At 36.5% G+C, this 26,511-nt stretch overlaps 1 protein-coding gene and 1 non-coding gene across 3 annotated transcripts in view; both read left to right on the top strand.

Annotated features, from left to right (window-relative positions):
* The window catches only part of LOC149087774 (ATP-binding cassette sub-family A member 2-like), a 167,783-nt gene that overhangs the window by 59,577 nt on the left and 81,695 nt on the right, over positions 1 to 26,511 (top strand). For both annotated transcript variants that reach the window (XM_089231689.1, XM_089231688.1), the window contains exons 12-16: positions 3,328 to 3,451; positions 4,967 to 5,088; positions 6,217 to 6,345; positions 8,379 to 8,640; positions 12,350 to 12,522. In XM_089231689.1, the coding sequence (XP_089087815.1) occupies positions 3,328 to 3,451; positions 4,967 to 5,088; positions 6,217 to 6,345; positions 8,379 to 8,640; positions 12,350 to 12,522 (810 nt within the window). The remainder of the gene's footprint in view (positions 1 to 3,327; positions 3,452 to 4,966; positions 5,089 to 6,216; positions 6,346 to 8,378; positions 8,641 to 12,349; positions 12,523 to 26,511) is intronic.
* TRNAA-AGC (transfer RNA alanine (anticodon AGC)) lies at positions 12,109 to 12,180 on the top strand. Its single transcript has one exon. It is a non-coding gene; the product is annotated as a tRNA-Ala (tRNA).

Genomic DNA, 26,511 nt, shown 5'->3' with positions numbered 1-26,511 from the left:
TCATGACCCCCTTGGGGGATGGGCATATGCAGCATTGATAATTTAAGATGTCATGAGAGAATTTCCTAAATAAAAACGTTCTGATGGAGTGAATACATCAAATCAATATAATGATTCTTCTTTGAAGGGGAAGAATGGTCTCATAGTGGGCACACTTGTTTACATTTTTTTCTATGGGTTTTGGAAAAATGTCTGCCCTTCAAAGAATTAGTTGAGCTATTTGGCACATATATAACACATTAAAATTCTACGTAAAATTTACTAAAAATAATTTGAAGAAAAATTTTATTCAATCAAGTATCACAAATGTGTTTTTGCGCATTTTTAAGAGAAAACATGAAAATTGATAAATTTATATACTTTTTCTGAATTCAAAGAGACGAAATGCATTTATTGAAAATCCAAGAAATGCTCTCCTCATTCCTTAGCTTTTAAAATCGTGATTCTCCACATTATGATGCTTACATGTTGTTAGGTTGTGTAGCATAAAGATAAGTTTTACCCCTACCTTTTTATTTATACGTCGCAATGAAGTAACAGCCCTGAGTTCATGTTTCGGACTGGAGGGGGTAGTACACAGGAGAGAACATAGGAGGCCCGTACCCTCCCCAAGATGATCAAAAATTTTAAATATTTCTAAATTCTTCACTAAAAAAATTAAAATATCGAAAGAAAATACCTTTGTATCGTATGTTATCTTTATCAACATCTGTTAATTTAAAATGCTTTTTTGTTAGTAGCTAAATATTTCTCTGGGAGAGTTTCCTTGTGCTCCCCAAATCCAATGTGCCTCCCCCTCCTACTCTAAAGGTTGATCTTGCATACTCTAATGCTTGTGACCAGGGCATAGGGTATTGTAATGTGGTGGGTCTTCTCATGGTACAATCTGGTAATGAAATTCTACCACAAGTCATGTGGTAGAATTTAAGGTGCATATGCACCCTCGAATGAATGGTAGTAGATATCACAGTGAATCTGTCTGAAAAAATTTGCAAATCGTTCTCCAAAAACACCCTCTACCGCCTTCTCTATTGTAATTCGACAGCACATTCTATCATCAAAAATGCTTATTTAGGTGTCTTATATCACCTCTTAAAGTTTGTCCCATGAATTTAGAAGCACCCTGTATTTTACATGTGAAAAAGACAATAATCTAGAACCATTTACGCCACCTATAAATAAAACTGTTACAATTCGTCGATTGAAATTAGTAACCAGATTTTGATTAACGTGCCATATAAAAAAAGTAATATGATATGATATTAGTTAATATTTTATAAGCAATATTATTAATAATATTAGTTAAAATTTTGAAGCAAACTTCATTATTTAACAGTTGTTATTTGTACGTACTAAAACATTGTTAGTAAAACTCGCAATGCATAGCTATCGTAGGCTTTCTGTGATTACAATCAAAAACAATATGAAAACCAAGGACAGCTACAGTTTGCAAGTTTTATTAACGTTGTTTCATTGCCTACAAATAACAACTGTTAAAACTTTGAGGCAAACTTGATAATTTAACTGATATTATTACTTATAAAATATTAACTAATATCATGTCATATTGTTTTTTCACGCGGCACATTAATCAAAATCCAGTTACTAATGCCAATCGAAGAATTGTAAACGTTTTATTTGATAGGTGGTGGGAGGTGTTCTAGTTCATTGGATGCGTTTCTCACATGTAAGTATAATACTGTACTGTATAATTGTTTTCAATATTTTCTGGAAGGCATATTTTTGTTGATGAAATTTTATTTTTACTCATTTAGCAGGTTATAAACAAACATTTCTAAGAAAAATGCAATTTTTTCATGGTGAATATGTTTACAAAGTATGGCCGAGTTTTTTTTGCTGCGTGGAAAAAAAATCCCTATTTTGTATAAGGCAGTATCTATTTATCATTTTACACAGATATCAAAATTCTATGAGCAAAGAAACAGATCTGTGCAGGTATAATAAAAGGCTATGTGCATTTTTCATGCAATAACATTTTTCCTTTTTATTGCATGCATCTCGGTGCTCATCATTCTCTCCACCATCCTGGATCTGAGCCCCCTCCCTCTTGACTGAGGTCTTTGGTGGGGCCTCCTCTATAGTGAATTTATAGTGTAAAAAAAAAGAAAAACAATGAGGTTGGTCCCAGGCACCCCCCTCCCTGCTAGAGCTCTGCCAGCCCTATCCTTGTAGGGGGTCATAGTGCTCTCTTAAACCATTGAAGATAGATGCTTGATTTCATACTTTGGAGATATTCACAGACAACTCATCTGAACACCCTATGAATGAATGATAATCATCGTGATTATTTCAGTTAAAGCTATATGTCAGAGTTGTGCGGGTGCTGTTCTTCTGGTGATGATTATAATCAAAGCTCTTGATCTATGAATATACCTCCCAATAGGTTGACAGGGCTCCAACCATGTGTTCAACCGGGCACAGTATGGAGATCTACGACAGCACATCCCACAGTAGGGCCACCTCGTTGCCTCATGCCTGGCACCGGCCCTGTTAACAGGCAACATCATTCCATATGGCCGAAGTCATGTGTCAAAAATTCATTTACTCACATTCCAACTACAGAAATATATTCAATAAAAGTTGACTGACAGGTCCCAATATCTCAATGAGAAATCAATTTGGATTTGAGAGCTACTTACCAAAATATTGAACAAATGACTGAGTTAGGAAAGACAGAAGGACATATGATTTTTCAGGTTGTGATGTATGATAAAATCATTACATATGCAGCTCATGGAAGATTTTAATGATAATTTAGAAAGATATACAGTTGATGCTTAATATGACGACCCCCCCCCCCATCCCATCAAAAACAGACATTATATTGGGAGGGTCGTTATATCGAAAGCAAAGCATACGTAATAGTTGTTCTATGAAAACATTTCAGACTTATCTTACCAGTTGTTGTAATGGAATAGTCACTGTAACGTGGGGTCTTTATAACGATCATCTGCTGTATTTTTTTTTTCAACTCATTTTGTTGCTTTTAAAAATGCAGTTCATTCCTGAAATATTAATATTCTGGAAAAAGGTGTTATTCTGATGGCTGAGAAGAGATTAAAAAATTTTAGCTTAGTATAATTTATCACTATTGAATATGATGAAATTTAAATCTCTTTAAATCTTTTGTAAGCAATATAACCTGATTTTTTTTTTTTCTCACAGATTCTTCAAGTAATGTAATGATCAAAGATAAACACAATTTTTTTTTAATTGAAGCACATTGAGGACAAATTGATTTTCAGCATTTTATTAACAGATGCTTTTAATAAATATGAATATAATTTATGTGCTTTTTCTGTACAGCCTTCAAAACCAAACCCACAATTTGGTTTACTCAGAATATGGCTTGGAATGCAAAGAACAATCTGTGGCAAAGTTGGGGATTTTCCCGATACTCTTCCTTCAGATGGCAGTGAAATAGATCTTGGTGAGAATTTTAGCTATGCTTCTGACTTGTAACATGATATTTATTTATTTATACAATATTGCTTGGCTGAGGCCTGTACAATAGAAGTGGTGATGGGATTCGACAGAGGAGACGATTGATGCAGCATACAAAATCAGAAATTGAAGTAAAATCTATAGTATTTATACAAATACAAATACAATGCCACAACAGGCAAAATGCCCAACGAGGTGGCTGAGAAAAAGATGCCCATAAAAATATGGATGTCATATATTTCAAAAATACAGCAACCCCATTAAAAATGCAATTAACAAAAATTATAAACAATATATACGCATGATAAAATATTATACAATGCCCATAAAGAATACTTATGGTTGTCTTATTCTAAGTATGGATAGCTTCTCGATTTACCCCAACATGTTTATCGTATTTCTTTTTGAACGTGTCAATTGTGTTACAATTTACTACCTCCGGGAGTAAGCTATCCTATTTATTAACAACCTTATTAGAGAAAAGTTCCCTGCAAAACCATAGCCTTGCATTGTCCCTCACCAATAGATACTGGTGTCCCCTTGTAAAAGCAATCGATTGGCGGTGTGCTAAAAGTTCATGGTCCATCCTATCCATCCCAGGATTTTTTTTCCCCTATATTTGATGAAAGGTTGCTCCAATCTATAATTCTAGATTAGATTTTATTAATCGCATTAAGGGTTGTTGACCTATTACAATAGGTGGTACAAATAACAAGAAACTACATTTACATCTATAAATGCATGTACGGGGGGGGGGGGGAGAAGGACAAAATTTAAAGTAGTCTGTCAGGATGCAAGGAAAGATTTCAATTTTTGGGAATGATCGCCACTTCCATTCACATTTTTCTGATAGATTCGAAGTTAAAATAGCAGTGGATAATTTTGAAAAGTAGGGTTAGTCGAACGATACATCTATGGGAGGTAAGTGGTAGAATATTAAGTTGTAGTTGGAGCTCTGTGATAGAAACAGAGGAAAACCAGCAGTTTGAAATGAAGTGGCTAGATTTATCTGGAATAGATTCCAGCTTATCTACATTGGTTTGCGTATGGGGTTCCCAAATTTCATAGGACAGGACAGGAAGGATATAAAAATAAGGAAGGATATGTGTGTGTAAAGGTTTTCTTCGTTTGTAAAAGGGTAACTTTTTGTAAAGGGTGTGAAAAATCATTTGAATACTAACATAGACATCATCAATAAAAGAACTATACAAATATTTATTATATGTTTATTGCCACAAGTATTGTATTTAAAGTTTAATATAGTTAAATATTGAAAAATAATTTATTCTAACATTCTTGAGCTTTGCCTTATAATAATTGATGGATTAAAATTTTTGTATTGTATTCAAAAATCGACAATTCATAATGATAATAATTCTTCATAAAATCTACAATTTTACGAAGACATTTAACATGTCAAAATTATTATTTAGAATTATATATTTCCTAGTCCTTAATGGGATATTATAAAATCATTAATCATATTTTAAAATCATTCTAGACAAACTAGGAATGTCGAAGCACCAGCAAGAGCAATTAGGAATCTTGGTCCATGTGCTGTACAGCAACCCAAAGGTTTTGTATTCACCCAACAACACGGATGCAGATAACATTATCAGAAAGGTATGGATGAAAACTATTATCAAATTTATGGATAATTATTTGGGTGCATGAAATTAATGTAAACCATAAAAATGGGGATGGTTACATTATCCAAACAGGTTTATCTAAAGATGAATTTTGGAAAGATAACACTTTTGCAGGGAATCGACCATCACTATCTGAGCAATTGGGCTAGACCCCTATGCTACAGAAGCAGCAAACATTTTTATTTTCTTAGAGCATATATAAATATGTATATATACTGAACGGACTGTACAATGGACAGTCAAACTTGACTCAGATAATAGTTCCTATATGACATTGGCCTCTAGATGGGAACGTGCAGGGAGATATCACTCTTGGCTGTTCATACATGGGTTTAGGCAACTGACTTATCAATTTTCTTTTCAAAATTCGTTCTCATATAAGCCAATTGTCCAAACCCTTGTATGATAGCCAAGAGTGACATCATTTCAAAATTACATTACCCCAGAGCATAATGCAATCCTTATAATCAGAAGGAAAAACATCCAAAATTCAATTTCTTGATTTTTACATCGACAACCTTAATATTAAACTGCGAAAGTTTATGAGAAGTATGAGGAGACATACTTCTCTCTCTGTATGTGCGAAAGAGAAATTTTCTTTTACCTGTATCGCAAATCTTCAATGAGTGATTCAGCAGTTTACTAAACTCGTCATCTTTTGGCGTAAGAAGCAGTTTAAGGGTCAATAAAGCTTCTCAGATTCTCATACTCAGAGGTGCAGATATGAAGAATACATTACAGAGAGATGAAAGTTGCTTATCGTCCCGTATATACGAGACTCAAACACATACGCAGGAGTAGGAAGGTGTATTACACATTGTTTTTCAGAAATTATTGGGGGGGGGGGGGCTCAAATGGCCTCATCCCTAGGTTCCGGCGTCTATGCTCATACTTTTGTCCACTTGATAATGTACTCATTCTGCTGATCAAATAATTTTCCCATTGTAATGTACATGTAATTTTTAGCACAATGCTCTGATCTGTAAACGTGTGAATATATATATCAGCTTTTAATATTACTATAGTAAATCGGAGCTTCCTTCTCCTGAATTTATGAAACTAAGAAATAAAAATTGATATTATTTTTCCTTTTATCTTTTAGGCAAATGAAACATTTGAGCTGTTAGACACTGTGACACAATATGCTCGAAAAATGTTGAATGTGTCCGATGAAATTAGAAACTTTTTGGCTCAAAACGGCACTGATCATTCATTGGAAGTTCTGAAGCAGGTAACTGTTGGCATGCTTCTCTAGCTCTTTAATTTCAAATAAATCTACTTAATTTTTCTGATCAACTGTAAAGTATTTTTGTTATAAACAAATTTATTTTTAATTTTCTTTTCTTACGTCTAATTCAATATATATATATACTTTTCCTGTTAATATTTTCACTTTATTTTTTGAATACAAAGACAAATTGCCTAATGAGGTGGTTGAAAGAGAATAATAGTTACTGTATTTTCCTGCTCAGGGACCCCCCCCCCCCAAACTAGGGAAAAGGGGGAAATCTGGTGTCTTGTGTGCTGAGTTTATTGTTTTTCCATTAAAAATTACAAGGATGGGGATGCCAAAATGGGCACTGGCCTTGCAAGCAACTAAGAAAATTCTCATTTCTAGTTGTTACCCTGTTCCTGCCTATAATCTGCAGATTAACCCCAAGAAATTCTGGGGGTCTGGTACTCTATGTGAGAAAATGACCGAAAAAAGGGAAAAGATAGCCAAATCTATTGTTCTATCACTTTGGTCCCCTGTCCGAAATGAAAGTGGTCCCCCCGAACAAAATTTCTGGCTGTGGGCCTGTTATCATGCATACTAGGCTCATTTTTTTCATATTTATCAAATTCACCTATTATGCAAAGGTATGTGCAATCACAGATAAAAGTGATAAATTTATAAAACTGGCCAATGACAATTGGTTATTATGCGCAATCGCTAGTAAAAATGATAATGTTTTTGGTATTTGTCAAATTTACCAAAGACACTTAGGTGTTATGCATATTTGCTGGCATTAACATACTCAAAGGGTTTCTTTTTTTTTTTTTTAGGGTTAATACTCTTCCCCCACCTTGATCCGAGATTATAGTGCTATTTTGCAGGAAAAAATTTAACTGCGCCCCCCCCCCCCAGAAGAAAAAACAATTTACCCTTTCAGAAAATATTGCATACACCTATGCGGCAGTAAAAAGTGATAAATGTATCGAACTTACCAAGAAGATTGATAAGTATGTATAATAACCAATTTATCACATTTACCCATAACATACAAATTAAAGCTATGAATAAGGGTACCAATAATTGAAAGGTTTCAACAGCGATTGTCAATTCTAGAAAAGCTTTTGGGGCAAAGGGCATCATCTGCATCTGTACTAGTTCATTTCTCCTCAAATAATTGCTCAAATGGGATGATTCATGATGAACTAGTGATTAATGTACAAGTAAACTCTCAAAAGTATAATTCACATCTTTTGATTACATACTTATATGTACATAAACAGCTAAAAATGATATGAGCTAATAATGTAAAACTTCATTACAATAAATCAATTATGCATAAAAAAAATTGAATAGTTATGTTTATTTTTCAAAAATGTCTCAATCCCTCTACACAAACCCTGTATGAGAACACAAGTGCTTGTCATAGAATTATATTTCCTTTTATACAAAAAATTGCCACGTTTTCAAGACAAATAAATTTAATTGGTCGAATGATCGACGCGTTTCGGCTGATGGACAGCCATCATCAGGACCTCATGGTCAGAATTCACACGAATGAGTCGTGGAGGGGTGATGTTTATGTCTGGTTGTCCGAAGAGTTCGCCTTTGTATTTGCTGCGTCCGAGTGGTCTTTGGATGCGAATTGGGGAGCCATCTGTTGCAAAGTGTTGAAAGTTTTGTCACGACTGAGGTTAATAAAACCTGCCCAAGCTGACGAAATAGGTGGCGTGTTTCTTACATCATTAACGAGGAAATTCTGGCATGTTCTGATGAAGTATCCCTCAAGAAAATTCAATTCGGAATTGTGTGTTGCTTTTTTAAAAACAAACACTTAAATAGTAATAATGTGAAAATAATGTGAATAATCAAAATAATGCGAACGTTGCCAGAAACGGATCAACCATTCGACCAATTGAATTTATTTGTCTTGAAAACGTGGCAATTATTTGTATAAATTAAAACCAGGCAAAGTTTCTCATTTTTGTGATAAAATTATATTTCCATAAGAAAAATCAAGGTGTAATCAATTTTTAACATTGTATTTCCAGATTCATGACAACCTGCATAAATATCCGCTTTTCCTAGACTTGTTCCACAGTTTGAAGCTTCGACAATTTGCTGACAGCTCTGCAATCTTTGTCAAAGAGGTTTTCATCCAGCAACTCGATTCCATAGATAATGCTGCTTGCAGCTGGATAGCGTTGATGTCGGGACTCGGTCTAAATATGTTCCAGGGATTCAGCACCGAAGATGATCTTATTGATTACTTTAAGCATCAGGCTTATTTTGATAATGTCACCGTTCTTGCTAGTGAGTCACTGATACTTAAATTTGTTTTTGTGAAGTCATTGTTATCAATATTAAGATAATGGGGGAAGAAATATTGGTAGAAAGCTAAAACTTACTTCACACAGCCAAATATTTACACCTTTTTCTCTGTTATGAATTTTTTTTTTTTTTTTTTGCTTTATTTTTAAAAACTTAAGATTAATTTGAAGAACAGATGACAGCACTTTTTCAACATGAAACATGCATAATCTTGACATCATAAGTACAGTCACACACATGTAAAGTTTACCATAAAAGTTTAGACCACTAGTTGACAGGGCCGCAACTGGGGGGGGGGGGGGCAGACGGGTCTCGTGCCCTGGGCGCTGGACCAGAGGGGGCGCAAATTTCATTCTCGAACCTTACTTTCAACATTACAAGGAGGCACCAAAATGTGCACTTGCCCCGGGGGACCAAGCATTTAGTTGCAGCCCTGCTTCCAATATAGCGACCTACAATGACCATTCAATCCTATACAATGTCCATCTACCCTGCTAGTTGAGATCCCACAGTATCTGGAAACTATTAATTGCAAAATGACAAATAAATTATCACTTATCAAGGTGAACATGTACTTTATTGTCAAAAGAATAAGACTAGACTATGCACAAAATGACAAAATAAACAAAAACAATCGACACAAAAGGTTAGACAAATTTTTCTAAAATTTTCTCAATAAGTAAGTTGATACAGGTTTACATTGAAGAAATTGATTCTTTCACAATCTGTGGCTTAAAATTACGCCAATTAACTCTCAATGGAAGCTCTAGGATCTTTTACAGAGAAATACTATCTATTACATTTTCATAAACCTCTCGATAAAATGTCCCAAATATTCTAAATAGGTTTGAGATGCAGGGTCACATGATGCCCAGTCAGGAACTTCAATATTTTTTACATCAAACTAGACTTTTGCACGACCTGCTCAGTGCACGATCTACCTATGACTACAACCTACCTGCATTATCTTGTTGAAACTCTCACTGGAACCCAGCTAGAGGCTTACCAGATCATTCTTTAGTGTCTGTATTTAATGCTGAGCATTTTGGCTACCTCTAAGGGAGGCTATTGATACCTGCCTGAAACAATCAGTGAACCACCACCTTGTCTATGAATACCATTAGTCTGTGGTTCCTTGCGCAAATCATGCAAATATTCTCATCTGTCTGACCCAGCTAGGTTCCACTTCTATTTATCACTGAAAATAACTGAATACCATTTTGGCCCATGTAGCACACGCTTACAAGCTCACTGTAATCTTTGTGTTTTGTGCTTAACTTGAAACCCGAGTGCAAGAGCTGGTTTTTCATGATTTTTCGAAATAATACCATATTTGTTTCTCGTACACATATCAAATACATTGTATCCATTCGCACTGCGAGTCCAGATGAGCTTTTAAATTTCTGCGCTGTCATCCTTTGCGTAGATGCCAGCCTTTGTATACTTCTGTCATCTCCTTTATTTGTAATGCACAGCCTTTTTGATCAATTTCGGACACTGTATATACCACCTTCAAAATAATACTCAGTAAATAGACATTTTAGAACATTGTGTGAGAGAGCTACAATTTCTGAAGCAGCCCACCCTTCAGATTTCAACTTCCATATTCTGTTTACTTTTTCAGAACTGCCCGCTGTAGCTTGTGGCATCACAAAAAACTAATATTGTTGAATGTAAAACATATAAATTCTGAGTGGATGTCATTAGTGGTAAATTTGCATATTTTGACAACGCATCACAAAAATTCTTTATAGTGTGCAAACTTTTCCAAAATAAAAATTTCACCCTTTTTGCAAAACGTTATTTTTATTGAAAATTACAGCATTGATTTTGATACTCAAATGTTCAAATAATATTTTTACAAAGAGAGAGATCTGATAGTCTTTATTATTCAATAATTTTGTGTTCTTTTATGTAAGAACAAATTTCGTAAGTGTCTTAAACTTTTGCGGTGCACTGTACACACACAACATTTTCCAACGTGCATTTATCCAACTAGCAAACTCATGCACCAGTTTTTAGAAATTTTCCTGAGAAATGTGTTTATAAGGTTCATGTACCAGCAGTATATGTATCAAATTTTAAATTTGAACCTATGGGGACATCGCTAATTGATTGCATGCAATTGAATAATTCTCATTTAATTAGATTTAAATTTTCCAAGCCTGCCTGCAGTTCATCTGCCCCATCTTTGTGGACTGCCTTAGGCCCTTTCAGACCCTGGTGTCACGAATGTGTGGATTGCTTTTTCTCACTGTAGCACTTTTTCTTTTCATCTCAAGGAGTAAGCTCTTGACTTAAAGGATTGTGTAAGTTTTGAGTTATAAAAATGGCAAATATGAACTTTGGGTGGCTTTTATCAGAGGGCACAAGTTAAACTTTCAGGGGTTTTTTAAGATGGCTTCCAAGAGAAAGTGCCTCAGAGAAAAGTGTGATTTATTACATAGAATTTATGCAATAAAATTCTGAAAAAATTGAATGTGAATATGAATATATCCTACATCATCTTCACTGAAAAAAATTTAATGAAATGAATTATTTTTTCATGGAAAAAAAAATTTAAAACTTGAATATATATATATATATATATGTATGAAGAAAAAAATAAAAATTTGCTGATGTTTATATTTTTAATGTATTTTTTGAGTATCAAAAAACCAAAACCATTTTGAAAATTTGAAAAAAAAAATGAATGCTCAGGTCTGAAAGGGTTAGGGAGAAAAGCACTATTATAGATGATAAGTTGTTCTTATATTGTCTTTGGGTTTGGACTGACCAGTAAATTGTCGAGACCAAACATATTTGTCCCATCGCACTCCTCAGTAACAGCTAAGAAATCTTTGATATCACGTGATAAATCAACTATAACATGCATATAGAAACGTCCTCTCCACTTGTCAATACAAGATTCATCGAAAGACTGGTTATTTGTGGAGATGAAGATTACAAGGAAGAAAATTCATCACTGCCCTCACAGGGACTCGAACCCCGGTCTCTCGCTTGCCGGACAAGTGCTCTACCATCTAAGCTATGGAAGCAGATAGAATATTTCAACCTTGGAGCGTATATATATGTTGAAAGGCACCGTACATGGACGGCGTCATCAATCAACTAATAGCTCGTGAATGACAAAGGCCAACCAGATGGCCATATGCATATAGAAATGTCCTCTCCACTTGTCAATACAAGATTCATCGAAAGACTGGTTATTTGTGGAGATGAAGATTGAAGATGGGGGCAGTGATGAATTTTCTTCCTTGTAATCTTCATCTCCACAAATAACCAGTCTTTCGATGAATCTTGTATTGACAAGTGGAGAGGACGTTTCTATATGCATATGGCCATCTGGTTGGCCTTTGTCATTCACGAGCTATTAGTTGATTGTTGACGACGTCCATGTATGGTGCCTTTCAACATATATATATGCTCCAAGGTTGAAATATTCTATCTGCTTCCATAGCTTAGATGGTAGAGCACTCGTCCAGCAAGCGAGAGACCGGGGTTCGAGTCCCCGTGGGGGCAGTGATGAATTTTCTTCCTTGTAATCTTCATCTCCACAAATAACCAGTCTTTCGATGAATCTTGTATAACATGCCATTCATTAAAGCTATGTTATTATTTTAGATTTATGTTATTAAATGCATTTGATTATTTCACAATATAATCAATTTACTTTTTTTTTAAATTGCAGGTGTCATGTTCGACATGACTGAAAATGGGTCAATGCCTAATCACATGACATACAAGATAAGACAAAACGCGTCCTTCACAACTACCACCAATTTTGTGAGAAACAGGTTCTGGTTTCCTGGTCCAAGAAACTGGGGATACAATTATTATCATTTTGGATTTGTCTGGATACAGGTAAGAAAAATAGAATTGTTTTTATAAAATAAGGTTAAGCAGTATGCAAATGAAGATTATATAAAACAAGTGAAATGCATTCAATGAAGCAGATACATCTTCAGACAGACAGGGCCACCCTTACCAGGTGCTGGGCCCAGTGTGTAAATAATAGCGAGGCCAGAGTTGTATCAATAATTTCAGGACCCCGGTTTTGTTTCTGGGGGGGGGGGGGAATTGATGTCTGCAAATTCATACATTAGTATAGAATTTACAATAGGAATGTTGAAAACATCTATACAAAAAGAATATAGACAAAATGTAAATTAACAAAAAAAATTTTTAAATTTCGAACTGAATAAAGTTTTAAATTTCAAAACAAATTAAAATTAGGACCTGATGAAAAAAATTGTCCAACTAATGAAAATTAAGAATCTATTAATCGAAAATAAGAAAACATAATTGACAGAAATAATTCAGCACCGATGAAAATTACAATTGAAATAATTCCAAAATGGATGAAAATTCAGAATTTACGAAACAAATTATTCCAGAACTGGGGAAATTGAGAATTGAGTTTATGAAAGAAATCATCATTACCATAAATGTGAGGCCCCCCCCCCCCAAAAAAAAAAAATTGTGGTGCCCAAAGCGACTGCATGTGTCACACACCCATAAGGGTGGCTCTGCAGACAAAAATAATAGAAAAAGTTAGAGATAAATATTACCAAAACTACTTGTCTTTTGTGAATGTTATTTCCCAGTGCATTCTTCTAGTACTGTATATAATTTCTTTGTGAACGCATGTGTATTATGTAAGCTTAATAACGACATTTGTAGCTAATTGTGATGGAATATTGAAGGGCCAGACACACTCGCTTTCAAATACCAGAGAGAAATATCAAAGGGTTCCCAAAGGAGGGATGTATCCGGGAACTTTACTAAATAACAAAGTTAACAGAGTAATACAAAATATCATTGGGTTTTTTTTTTTAGAATTTCATAAATGATTCTGACCTAAGTGGAATGCTACATTTCTGATTTATTGTCTGCAAATTATTTAATTAAATTCAGTTGCATAGAGACATTATCCCCTTGCTCCATAGGTACACATATGTGTACCTTCATTTTTAACGGTTTTAATGATTAATGTGTAATAATGTAAATAATGATGATGTGGCTCGTCGTCCATGAGCTATTAGCTGATCGGTTTCACCGTCCATTGCGCGGTTCCGTTCGGCATATATATGCTCTAGCGAAGGAAAATCTCTATCTCCTCTGTAGCTTAGTGGTCAGAGCACTCGTCCGGCAACCGAGGGACCCGGGTTCGACTCCCGGTAGAGGCAGAGATGAGTTTTTTCCTTCCTTAAAAAAAAAAAAAAAATTAACATCTAAAAAAAAAAAATAAATATCTTCACAACATCCAGTCTTCTGTATATCTTGTATTAACAAGTGGAGAGCGACATTCATGTCATATATATAGCCATCTGTTGGCTCGTCGTCCATGAGCTATTAGCTGATCGGTTTCACCGTCCATTGCACGGTTCCGTTCGGCATATATACGCTCTAGCGAAGGAAAATCTCTATCTCCTCTGTAGCTTAGTGGTCAGAGCACTCGTCCGGCAATCGAGGGACCCGGGTTCGACTCCCGGTAGAGGCAGAGATGAGTTTTTTCCTTCCTTAAAAAATTAACATCTAAAATAATAAATATCTTCACAACATCCAGTCTTCTGTATATCTTGGATTATTAAATTGCTAGGATTAGGTCAACAGAGTTATTAATGGAATGATTCAAGGCAGCAGTTATACACAGTGGCATATTTACAGAGGGGCTTAGTGGGCTATAGCCTAGGGAGGGTGGCAAATTGGAGGAATGAGTGGCCAAGAAAAATTAGTAGAATGGGAGAAGGGTAGCAAAATGTATATAACCCCAAGGGCGTAAAGTTATTGAAAATGTTGGGGGGGCTCAAGCCCCATACAATGGAACCTCGTTTATTCGTCGCGTCGTATAAACGAGGTTTTTAAGCACGTCGTCGAACAGACGGGTCAAAGCGTCGTATAAATGCAAAAATCGTATAACTGAAACGTTATCTCTATCTTACTCTTCCGCAAAAATTTCCCTAAGAAAACTAAAAATTATTGTAATTCAAAACCATATTTCATGAAATTGAAATCAAGAAAAAATTATATTACAAAAAAAATTACTCGAAATACAGCACTAAGATTGACATAACATTGCTGTTTCATAAACCTCGAGCACTCTTATGATGTTCCTTTCAAGATTTGAAATACAAAAATGCGTTATTTATAAACTTAAACAAAAAATTCGTCTGTGTTGTTCGATTTCTATATTCAAGAAAAAAGTCAATAAAGCATCGAGTTCAGCTCTTCTGAAAAAAATCAGTTCTGTTTTAAAGAACTGTTTTTGCGTGCATCTACGGTCAACAATCAACCTCCGTTAGCAGTCAGTTCATTTCGGAACTTGCAACAGATATTGTTGAAGCCACCTCCATTCCGTGGTCACATCCGCAGGAACACTTTGAAAATTATTATAATTTTTTTCAAGGACTTTTAAAGACTTGAAAATGAACTTTTTCTCCAAAGATTTTCAAGGAGGGTACGAACCCTGTCCCTATATATCAGGGCTTGACAAATCTCGGGCTCCAGGTCACCATGGCGACTAGAAAATCGGTATCGGCACCAAACATTCTCTGCATGTGATTGCTAGAGTGGAATCATAGGATGACGAAAACAGTGTGGCTTTCAACATGGGAGGGGAGGGGGGTCTCCGTAAGTCCTGAAAAAATCTAAAAAACATCATTTCGGACCGTTTTTCTTCAGCAAAAACCATGCTTGGCTCTTCAGGAATATGGCTGTTTCCTACATAGTTTTTGATTTGTCAAGATCGGCTATATTCAAATGACATCAAAACAGGAATCATTCAATGTTTTAAAACAGTATTGAAATTTATACTCGATGAAAAATTCAAAAAGCATGGTCATATAGGCTTATGCAGCCAGAGCCGCTATCCTATAAAATGTTTGACAAATGATTTTACTTCATGTTCATTTCCTTTTCGCTTTAGAGGTGGGGGGGGGGGGGAAGAGGACAAAATCACTGAAAATATTACGATTTGATATTTTGGTTTTTTGTTGGTCGACATTTCTTCGAGCAGAAATACTTAATTTCGTTTCATTTGTGTTCAATAATGTGCATTTCAATATAGTACAGGAGTACCGTATTTGATTTGCAAAAAATTCAATATAAACAAACAAAACAAAAATATTAAAATGTCTGAGTGAGTACAGTGTTTAAAGAGAGGAAAAATGCAACACCATACTGAGCTTTCACGTATTAATAATGAGAAAATTATTATTGCGTAATTAATGACAAAAGTTCGGTGTAGATAATATCTGATATGGTGATAATCTCATTATGAAATCAATGATGCAATAATTTTATTGCATCAATTAAAAAAATGTGAAGGAAGAGCAACTTTTTTGCGCATTAACCCTATATAGTCCCGTTGATTTTTGAATAGACATGGTAAATGGTCAAAAAACACAAACAGGTTTTTTGGTATTTCAGAAAGTACATCCTTTAGTGTCATTTCAGTAAAAGGTACAGCTATATAAGTACAATAATTTTTATCTATCTAGAAAAAGCTGATTCCTTGTTGGTGTCGTATTTGAGAGCTGTCCCAATTTTACATGCTCAGAGATTTATATTATAGCACCAAATTGAGGGAAATGGAAATAAAATTCAAGGACGAAACTATTCAACTTTGCTGAGCAAAATTCTATCTGTTTATAGATAACATTAAAATTAAGGCAGACTATATTTTACCCTTAATTAATTATTTTAGCTAGTTAAATCCAGTATAATTAATTAAATTGCTGTTAACATATGCTAACAGTGCCAATTTGCATCGGTTTCTGGAAAAAAAATAATTTTCAATACGTTTTATGGAGGAGAACCATAGAGGGTATAAAAACATTGGTTTCGATTTTATTTGGCCAACATAGGTGATCAGTTGCTATTAATATCAAACCAAAAAATTTGGGTGTCATAAGATGTTTTTTTTACACAAATTATTTTCGACTTATTTTGTTCCTTGTTATTAGAGACCACTGTTTAAGCAAAACAAATTTGAATAATCCAACTCGCAGTTTTCCAAACTTTTTGTTTCATCGTCCTCCTCTTCAGAATTTGTTTTTTTCTCAATCCCCCCCCCCCCCCCGGACCTTTCCATGCCCCCAAGGGGCGATATTGCCCATTATAGGATACTCTGATCTAACTGATCATAACTTCAATAACAATCTCTGTTCCCATTCTTCTAATCACTATCACCGAATATTATTACCAAAATCTCTTGTGTTGTCTGATCAATAATTTCATGGTCGGTTTTCTTTCACCTTTCGTAGTTTTGTAATTTCTGAACTCCGGATAATCCACGCTCGGATAATCGAGGTTCTACTGTACTTTAGATTTCTTTAGCAATCTTGTTCCAAACAATGTTTGTCGTAAAAGCTTTTGGCCTCAAGAATATCTGTATAAACATTTTATGCAATCGCAAAATTCCCAAAAAATTAGAGAAACTGCTAATGAGGTTGTACTTACCAAGATTATTGTTGCTCTGCTACAAATTGGGCTTTGATGATGATTCCTTCATCATGAAGAATGAGTAAGGATGCAACGATCGATCAGCGTTGACTTGAAAATTTGTAACATGAACACTCAACGATGACACTTGGATTCAAAAACAACTGGATGTTTCTTCCTCTTCTTATATGCTATAGTTAATATGACAATCCTGTTTTCGGTATTGTCAACTCTGTACAGAAAAATTTCTCACGTCTTCGTGCGCAACCATTTGTCGGCAATTACCTTTTGTAACTACTATAATTCTGCTGGTCAAATGGTGATTTGACCAGCCGAATTCATCTTTTGTGACCATTTCGGATGTCTTTTATTCTTCGTTCTTTTCTCATGGTTAGTACATCTGGACAACATAAAAATGTAACACTGTGCTAGCTTCCTGAAGGAGGGACACATAGATGTGTGTTACTTAAACACCTATAAACACATGATTCAGTTAGATGGCGGTATCCATGACTGAAAATTTCGGGAAAGTTCTCACGCTTCCTCAGGGAAAAATTTCCAATACATCTGGCTGCCCATTCGTGTGTGTCTTTGTTCGGAATTCGCCTATATATATATGTGTGTTTGTGTATGCTCCGCCTCGCTTCAGGGCAGTTGTATGCTAGAAAGGCTACTAAATTTCTACAGTGGAACAAAAATAGTCAAAGCGCCGCTGACAAGAAAACTACAACATCGATCTCGTTATTGCTATCATATAATACATTGCTACCTCCAGAGGGGTGTACAAACAATGAGGAAGGAGATCGTACAGGAAGCGATATAGACCGGTCAACCAGTTCCCAAGTTAACAAGTGAGGGGGGAGTTGGGGTGTATTCTGTTGAACAGTTTTCTCCTTTTTTTTTTCTTAACTCATAATGGGTATCTGTCACAGGCATAGTACAGAAGTGCATTCAAGAGGATTCATGGCATTTTGGTGGCATTTTCTACTTCTGTCGCCAGCCGATCTACAGAGACAGTAAACAATCCTCAGCTAAAATCCTAAGAAAAAATAAATTAGTGATTGCTCTTTTCTGATGCCCGTGTCAGAAGTACGGGCTTTGTTGTCCTCAATGGTTAATGCTGATTGCGACCCAACGCTTTTCTTTGAACTTGTCCCAAAGCGATTTGCCTTGTCCTATCTACCCGCGAAAGCTGGTTGTCTGGAATAACTACTATATGGTCATACAGGCCCCCTAACTAGGCTGGGGCAACCGGGGCATTGCACCAGGGCCACATGCCTAATTGGGCGCCACAAAATAATGTACATTTATTTTGCATAATAATAATCCTTTCCAAGGGCCCCCAGAAAAAGTGTGCCCTGGGGCTCCCGAAAAGGCACGCTATGGTCCTGTGTTCATAGAAAAAGAATTTTCTCGCTAAACATGGAAAGAAAACCTATAATTTTTTTCTTTGTTGAATTAATTTTCAATTTGAAATCTTATAAACGGATGACCGACCGAGAGAGAGGCTTGAAAAGATCTCTCGACCAAAGATCTCGTTGTAAAGTCATAACTATTATCATCAGAATCATCAGACATACATTGCACTATAAACATGCCCCCTCCCCCCCGCTCAACGGTTGGACTAACCAACACCTTCTAGAGCAAGCTGCTTTAGAAGGTATTGGACTAACAGGGCTCCAGTGCGGGGGGACGATTCTTCCCCCCCCCCTATCATTTTTTGTTTTTCACACGAAAAATTCACTGTATCCACCAAAGGCCCTGATGCAGGATAGGGGATGCCTATAACATCTCTTTTATAGTCCTTGCCAACAAAATTAGTGAAATGGGATTACTCGTTATCAAGTTATCGCAGCTTCCGGTCATTTTCATTTGGTCCCCGAGGACTGACTATTTATGATTTATTGAATTTTAAATAGATACATTTTGCGGCACTTACATACCGATATTGTGCATGCATTTCACTATTTATAAAGGGGTGGCCAACCTGCTTCCTTAGGTAATTGAAGATTAATTTTTACTTTTTAAATTGAAGAAATTCTTTTCAATTTGTGAGCGATATTTTTCTTATGAATGAATGAGTCTTGTAGCAAACTTGTAGGCTATCTCCCTCCCCCCCACCGATAATGTGTAGTAGGCCATCTTTGCAATGACCTAATTAATAACTTTTTATTGAATTAGTTTTAGTTTCGTTTCTCATCTTCGAAATTCCCAACCAGATGGGGAGCAAAGCCGCTTGAAAGATAATCTTAATGCAGCTCTTAATGCAGCTTTGATGGGGAGAAAACGTTGAGGGGGCGGGGATATCACATACCTCATTGGCGTTGCTGTCACTGCCTTTTCAGTCACCTCATCAATAAAAATTATACAGTTTGTACAATTTTTGTTGATACACATGCACAATTTAGATTAGGATGTTCAGTTTTCCTACTCAAAAATTCAAAAAAAAATTCTAATTTTCTTTCCTAAATGAGCATTCTTACGAAAACGAAGAGCCAGTCAAATTATATTAGTGGAGGGTGCAAATCTGTTCCACAAAACAAGGGTTATGGTGTTGACTACACTCTTTAGGAAGACGTTGGCTGAGGTGTTGGTTTAAAATTTCCATGAGTGCTGCGAACGTAAATAGTTCAGGAATCCCTTAGTTATAAAGATAATATTTTGTATTAATTGTTAAAATGTAGTGGTGACTTAACGAATGGGCCAAAAAAGCCCGGTCGAGGGGTTGGTCTTGGACCTTTGAAAAATTATCATTTATTTTTCATTTCCTTTTTTAAAATCAATATTATAATTCACTTGTTGTTTATTTGATTCTATGTTCTACCCCCCCCCCCCAGTCAAATTTTGTTGTAAAGGGGCTTGAAAAATGTTTCGGCATCGGTCCTCAAGATCTGTTATGAATGGGCATTTAGAATGTGCTTTTTTTCCCCAATATTTTTCAAAAAAACATTGGGGGGGGGGGCCTAAAAGTTATTGGTCCTCCCGCATATACGGGACTCAAGCGTGTACGAAGGAGAGGGAGAATGCATTGCACAATGGTTTTTTTCAGTAATTACCTCTAGGTTCTGGCACCTATTCTTTATAGAGTGCAATTTATTTCGGTTTCAATATCATTGCTTCCCAATGTTCAACCTCCCCCCCACCATGCATCTTTGGGCTTATTTTCATGTCGGCGCCATGGCCGTCCTCCGGTCGCAGTGAACAAAAGAAGAGACACTCAGTTTTTGCCACAGGCAAAGAAGAAAGAGCCCCCTCAACACCTCAAAGAATCTTCCTCTCAGCCGTGCCTTCTGGCAGTAAGGATTGGAACCGATGGAGGGTGCAATTGGGGATTCAACGGCAGGGAAGAAATGAGATAAACGTATTGTCATGGAACAAAAAAGCCAAAGACCATCCAGATTTTTTAAAAGAACTAAAATTTTGAGCAGATTGTTTCCATTAACTAATTCATAATTAGGACAACTTTTGGTTAAAAAAAAAATTTTCATCATTGCAAAATGAATAAGCCATATTCATACGAATTTTTGGGGGGGCTGAGCCGCGTCTTCAAAAATGTTGGGGGGGCTCGGGCCCATGGGCCATATAGAAGTTTACGCCTATGTATAACCCTCAATAAATCTGCATCTGCCCTGAAATCTAGGGACTAGATCAGTGAGCAACCATAAAAGTGGCCTAGAGAGTTTGCATGCACATGAGTGAACAAAAGAGTGACTTGAAAGCATGAGCAAGCGTGTGAATTACCAAAAGAGTGACATATGGAGTGAAGGACCAGGTTAGTGAGTGACCTAGAGCATGTGAAAGCATGTGAGTGACCAAGAGAGTGTGAAAGCATGTGAGTGGCTAAAACAGTGATCTAGAGCAGTGGTTCTCAACCTTTTTTTGTCCATGGCCCCCTTTCAACCATTTCTCATTCCTGTGGCCCCCTTGCGAACATGAATAATTTTCAACTCCCTCTTCCTTTCTCCCCCTCCCCCCCCCCCGTTTTCCCATTAGAAGATAATTATTCAAAAATTGTCTGAAGTGTAAATATTTTTGAATTTAATTTGATTAATTTTTAATTTATGAAAATAACGAAAAGCAAAATAAACATAATAGAATACAGTAAAAATAGAATAAATCCCGTGGGCTCACAAAGGGTCTGTATCATAGTAATGTTACTTTTTGTGAAGTTTATTGTTTTGTGTTTTTCTCAGTTTGATTTGTATGTTTTATGTGTTGTGTCAGTCCAATTAAAAAAAAAATATTTTTAATCAATGTAAACTCTGCGCTTGAAGACGCCACAATGTCATCAAGTTACTGTACTTAATGAAATTTTTATTTCATTTGAAGAAAATGGTTTCATTGAGAAATGTCAGTTGTAGCTTCTAAAATACCCATTCTTATAATGATAAAAATCGCGAAAAGTGGTAGCAAGCATTTGTTAATTTTATTCTTTTCGTGCGGATAAAAGTAGTAATGAGGGAGTAGCCACACAAATGAATCACAATTGAAAAGTTCAACCTTCCACATTGTTTTCAACATTAATATATGTATCAAGGATATAGGTTCATGTTGTAGTCCTACTATGAATTAAAAAAAATGAACTAAAATACGTGTGAAAACTTTTTAATATTTGTTTGAACCATTCATTCCAGAGAAACCATGTACGCAGTGACAAAACTGTTCTTGTGAACATAATAATGATTCATTATCAGGATTTCAAGCCCATCGGAAAATATAAATAATCAGATTTTCAAATAAGAAAATTATCAGTTTGTTGACTTCGATTTCGATACGGTGAAAATCTGATATTTCATTATATGACAAGCTACCTTCAAGTGGCTTTTTGGTTCATAATGTGACCGCTCACTCGCAGGTGAACGAAGCAACTTGCGTGTTGGCTTAAACACAACACAATATTTCACATAACAGTCCGAAATATATTTAATATACTGGGCGCATAGGTAACTGGGCATATGGCATTTTTTACTGGCGAACCATTGGTCCTAGAGGCATACTTCCAGTTGGAAAAAGTACCCGAATAATGTGTAGTACTCAGATATTTGATTCATGTTGTCAGGGGTTACATAGCTATTAAAATAAAAATTTTAACTTTTTATGCGGACACCCTATGCCCCGGGAAACAACTTTCCAATTGGGTTTTGGTCTCCCACAAAAACATTCAACGTGTCTAAGTTCATATTTTCACTGAGATATTCGAAGAAAGTTGGAAAAAACAGCATTAAATTAGGAGAAACCATTTTACCCGAGACGAAACACAGTCAACTCTCATTTTAACAAATACCATTATAATGGGAAAAATACCGTTTTAACGAAAACTTTTGTAATCCCTCGGATAGGTTTACATAGGAACAATATAAAAATCTGGAATTCCTTTGTAACGAAATTTCGTTATTACAAAGTGATTTCTCGGGTCTCTTGGAGTTCCGGTCTAATGGGGTTTGACCAAAGCGTATTAATAAAGGGTCTTTAATACGCTTTGGGTTTGACTGTATTTCCCCCCCCAAAAAAAATCTGACATTTTTGCTGTAAAGTAATTGAACTTCGGCAATTTGATCTGAAAACAGTAATTTTCATAATGATTATGTCCTTTTTACTTTTATAAATTTAGGAAGGAAACAAAAGGAAGAAAGGGTGGGGAGAAAAAGAAAAATGGCCAAGACGGGCTCAGTTGTGCGTAAATGCCTCGAAATTCCACTTGTGCGTAAGGGGATTCGTGCCTCACTCTCAGTTTTATGACGAAATTTCACATTTATGAGACGTTTGGTGGTGGCAGCCGCTGTGGTGGTCGAGTGGTTATAGTGACGGACCCGCGATGCGAGGATCCGGGTTCGAACCCCACAGTGGTGGTCGGCTGAAGTTGGTTTTCTGTGGTTCCCAACTTCAAGGCGCAAATGCGAGCCGATCTCCCCGTTAAAAGGTCTCGCCACAGAGAGCAACAGTCCTACAACGAAAAATCATTCAATCATAACACTTCCCTCATAGTTTGAAAAACTGGTGGCAGATGGCAGCACTACCCATAACAAGCATTACAGAGAAACAAAAAAAAACTTCACGTCAGGTTTCACTACACGTACACGCACATTCCCGCATGTACCGATTCGTTGGGGGTTCCGCGGGGGGTTGTGGGCGGGGTGCATGTGTGGTGTAGCAGTAGTAGGTAGGGCTCGTAGGTAGGGTAAAAAAGGGCTCAGGGATCCATGATGTTCTTAAGTCAGCCACCTCGTTGGGCAATTTGCCTGTTGTGGCGTTGTATTTGTATTTGTATATATATGAGAAAATATATCTCTATATATATATTAAAATATTACATTTATATGAAGCACAATTTCAATTATTTGGCATTTTCATTTTGATTCGAACTCCAAATCTTTGCCATTTAGACATCATTTCCAACTATCAAATCCAAGCAGTTTTTGCAGATTGTGAAAACGCGTCGCTGAATTGGTTTTGCATGCGCATTATCAACACTAAAAACCATAAATTTTAGGTTGACAGTTACAAAGAGACGCATTGAGCCGGTTATGGACATTTCAAAGTGAGAATTTATTGCACTTTTTTTAGAAATCAGCAGATGCAGCGAGTCTCTAATAAACTGATTTAAATTGCTTTAAATGTAGTCATACGCCTTTTTAGAATTTTCTTTCTAATGTCACAACATTGTTCTTGCAGGATAGGAAAATTGCATTGAAATTATTTAGGATGCTGCAGGCCAGTAGTGGGGCAGTTAAAAGGAAGCATTACAGTATCGATTAAAAAAACTTTAAAGATGTGGTGCTCATCTTAGAGGAGATCCCAATACGGGGCGGCTTGAGCTTACCTGCCGCCCTGGTGCAAAGCCTCATGTGCCGCCCCTACTTGCGACCCTGCCAGGAGGCTGATAGGGCTTCAGTGCAGGGCACCTGGAGATAAACCTGATTTTTTTTTTTTTTTTTTTTTTTTCAGAAGAAAGCCGTACATCGTTTACAGTGCAAAATGTGCGTGACCATACGTCCCGCTTTTGAAGTAGAAAATTTTTTTTTGTCTTTGGTAAAATAATTCTAGAACAAAAAACGTTCTTAATAAATGTCAGATAACTTAATCCGTGAAAGAGCACTTATTTTTGTGAGCCATCATCACTTATCCTGTAAAGATGATATTTAACGGAGTAATTTTTATTAAGAAAATTTTTTCAAAGGTGTTTCTGGTATTACAGGGGCCGGACAAGTAAAAAACCGAATTTTTCCTTTGCCTTCATTTGACTATTGTGGATCAAATTCTGAGTGAGGGTATGGGCCCCTGGACTGGGATTTTTTGCAGGCCCCCCTCCCAGTCAGATTTCTCATGGCCCCTTCTATAGTTAATTTATAGCCTGAAAAAGGCCAAAAAATTATGAGAGTTATCCCAGGCTCTTGTGGGGGCCATGGGTGAGGGAACCAAAATGCACACGTGGTCCTTGTAATAGAGTACTGGGGTGGCGCTTGGCCATGCGACCCATTGTGGCCACATGGGGCACCGCTTAAGAGGATGCTAAATCCGGGATGAATGGGTAAAAAAAAATTCCATTGGCCAAAAAAAACCAAACTGTCGGCTCTGGAGGGGCGAAAAATCCGAAATGAAGGGCCGAAAAAAAATGTTTTGTTAGTAATTGTTTTCATAAATTGTGTGGGAGGGGCATGACCTTCTAAGGGTAGGGTTGACAGGGCTCCAGCTTTTGGCCCGGGACAAAATCCTTAACTTAAAACTTTTCTTTCTTCACTCTATAAATTAACTGTAGAAGGGGCCCCGTGGAATATCAAGCATGGGCCCCACGAAAGATTCCCTGACGCAGGAGGTAGGGAGCTATGGAGGGAGCAATAGGTGGGAGGCACAAAAAATAAGTCCCACATGGGTACAGATTTTGTCTCAAGCCGCCCAGATAGCTTACATTCTTGTTTCTTGTATTACGATCAGATGCCTTGTCTATTTTCTGAATGTTTCCGTTGTCGAGGTATAGTATGACTCAAAAGCGTGATGTCGTGAATTTTTACTGTGTTAAATTTTGTTGTCTCAAGTAAAGTCTACGCTGCTGCTCCGTACAACCTGCTGCCTGGGTGCGTCACACCCTCGCTTAAACTGCCTTTGTCCCAATACATTATCACAGCAATGTAGTTTTAAAAAATTAAATTTCACGGGTATTTTTCCTTATGTATGATTTGGTCTCTTGGAGTTCGTTATAACTGAATTCGGCTTTATTTCTTTTCAGCAGAGGCAATGGATTGGCACCCTCTTTCAAAATTCATAAAAAATACCCCAGAGCAATCATTCCCTATTCGATTTTTATAAATATATTCCCCATCAGACCACTCAGTGCTGTACTGGCTGAAGATAGCTTTGTGCTAAACTAGATGGCTATCCGTCTGTAATTGCATGAAAACGATGAGTTTTTTACAAGCTTTCATTTTTCACCCATCTACTTCTTGGATTGCATTTACTACCAGCACTCAAAAGAATGTCAATGAATGGTCAACAAATCTTTGTCTGTTTTCTTTATGGCAGCCTTCTTTGAATGAAAAGTCCAAACACACAATTTTCTGTCTTTACAGTTATTCCATTTTGCTTAAACCTCTTCTATAGTTTGTGTCAGGGCCTACTAATCACCCCTAAGTCGTAAAACCACCGAGATTACATGAACCACTTTTTTTATTTCCTTCCTCATGTTAATGTTATTTGAATGGGGAAAAATTATGAAAAAGATATTCTATGTATTTTGTTTGAAATTAAATTTTTTTAGTCAGAGTGACTAAAAAAAATTTAATATCACAAATTTCTTTGTGGCCCCCGTATCAGTAGCCGTGACTCCCCTTTTGCAAGATTTTCATCCGTGGCCCTCCTGGGGCCATATGGCCCCTGGTTGAGAACCACTGATCTAGAGCATAGCTTCCCAACCTTTTTTGTCCCATCGCCCCCTTCTTCAGAAAAGTTTTTCTTCCATCGTCCCCAATGCAATCTAACCCATAGGATCCTATGTTATACCCATTGCTTCTACTGCCCCCTGAAACTTTCCATCGCCCTCAAGGGGGCGTTAACGCCCACGTTGGGAATCACTGATCTAGAGCATATGTAAACATGTAAATGAACAAAAGAGTAATCTATAAAGTAAGGGCCATGTGAATGAGCAACCAAAAGAGTTACATAGAGTGTGTGCAAGTATGTCAGTAACCAAAACAGGCCCAAGTGGCATGGTGGTAAGATGCTCGTCTACCATCGCGAAGGTTGTTGTCAGGGTCCTGGGTTCAAATCCAAGGGAGAATATAGATAAGATATTTTCCCTAAAAAACGAACTCGAGGCGACCACCAATAGACAGCGCCTTCACTTCCAACCCATGTCACTAATGGCAGTAAATTGCAATACAGCGATATGGCCAGAGTTGGTGTTTAGTAAAGTAG

Source organism: Pholcus phalangioides, unplaced genomic scaffold (genome assembly GCF_987345545.1).
Source record: "Pholcus phalangioides strain wild (caught in Gottingen) unplaced genomic scaffold, Ppha-v1.0 ptg000004l_1, whole genome shotgun sequence".
Classification (NCBI taxonomy): domain Eukaryota; kingdom Metazoa; phylum Arthropoda; class Arachnida; order Araneae; family Pholcidae; genus Pholcus; species Pholcus phalangioides.
Note: the sequence above shows the minus strand (reverse complement) of the source record. Positions and strands in the feature narration are given on the sequence as shown.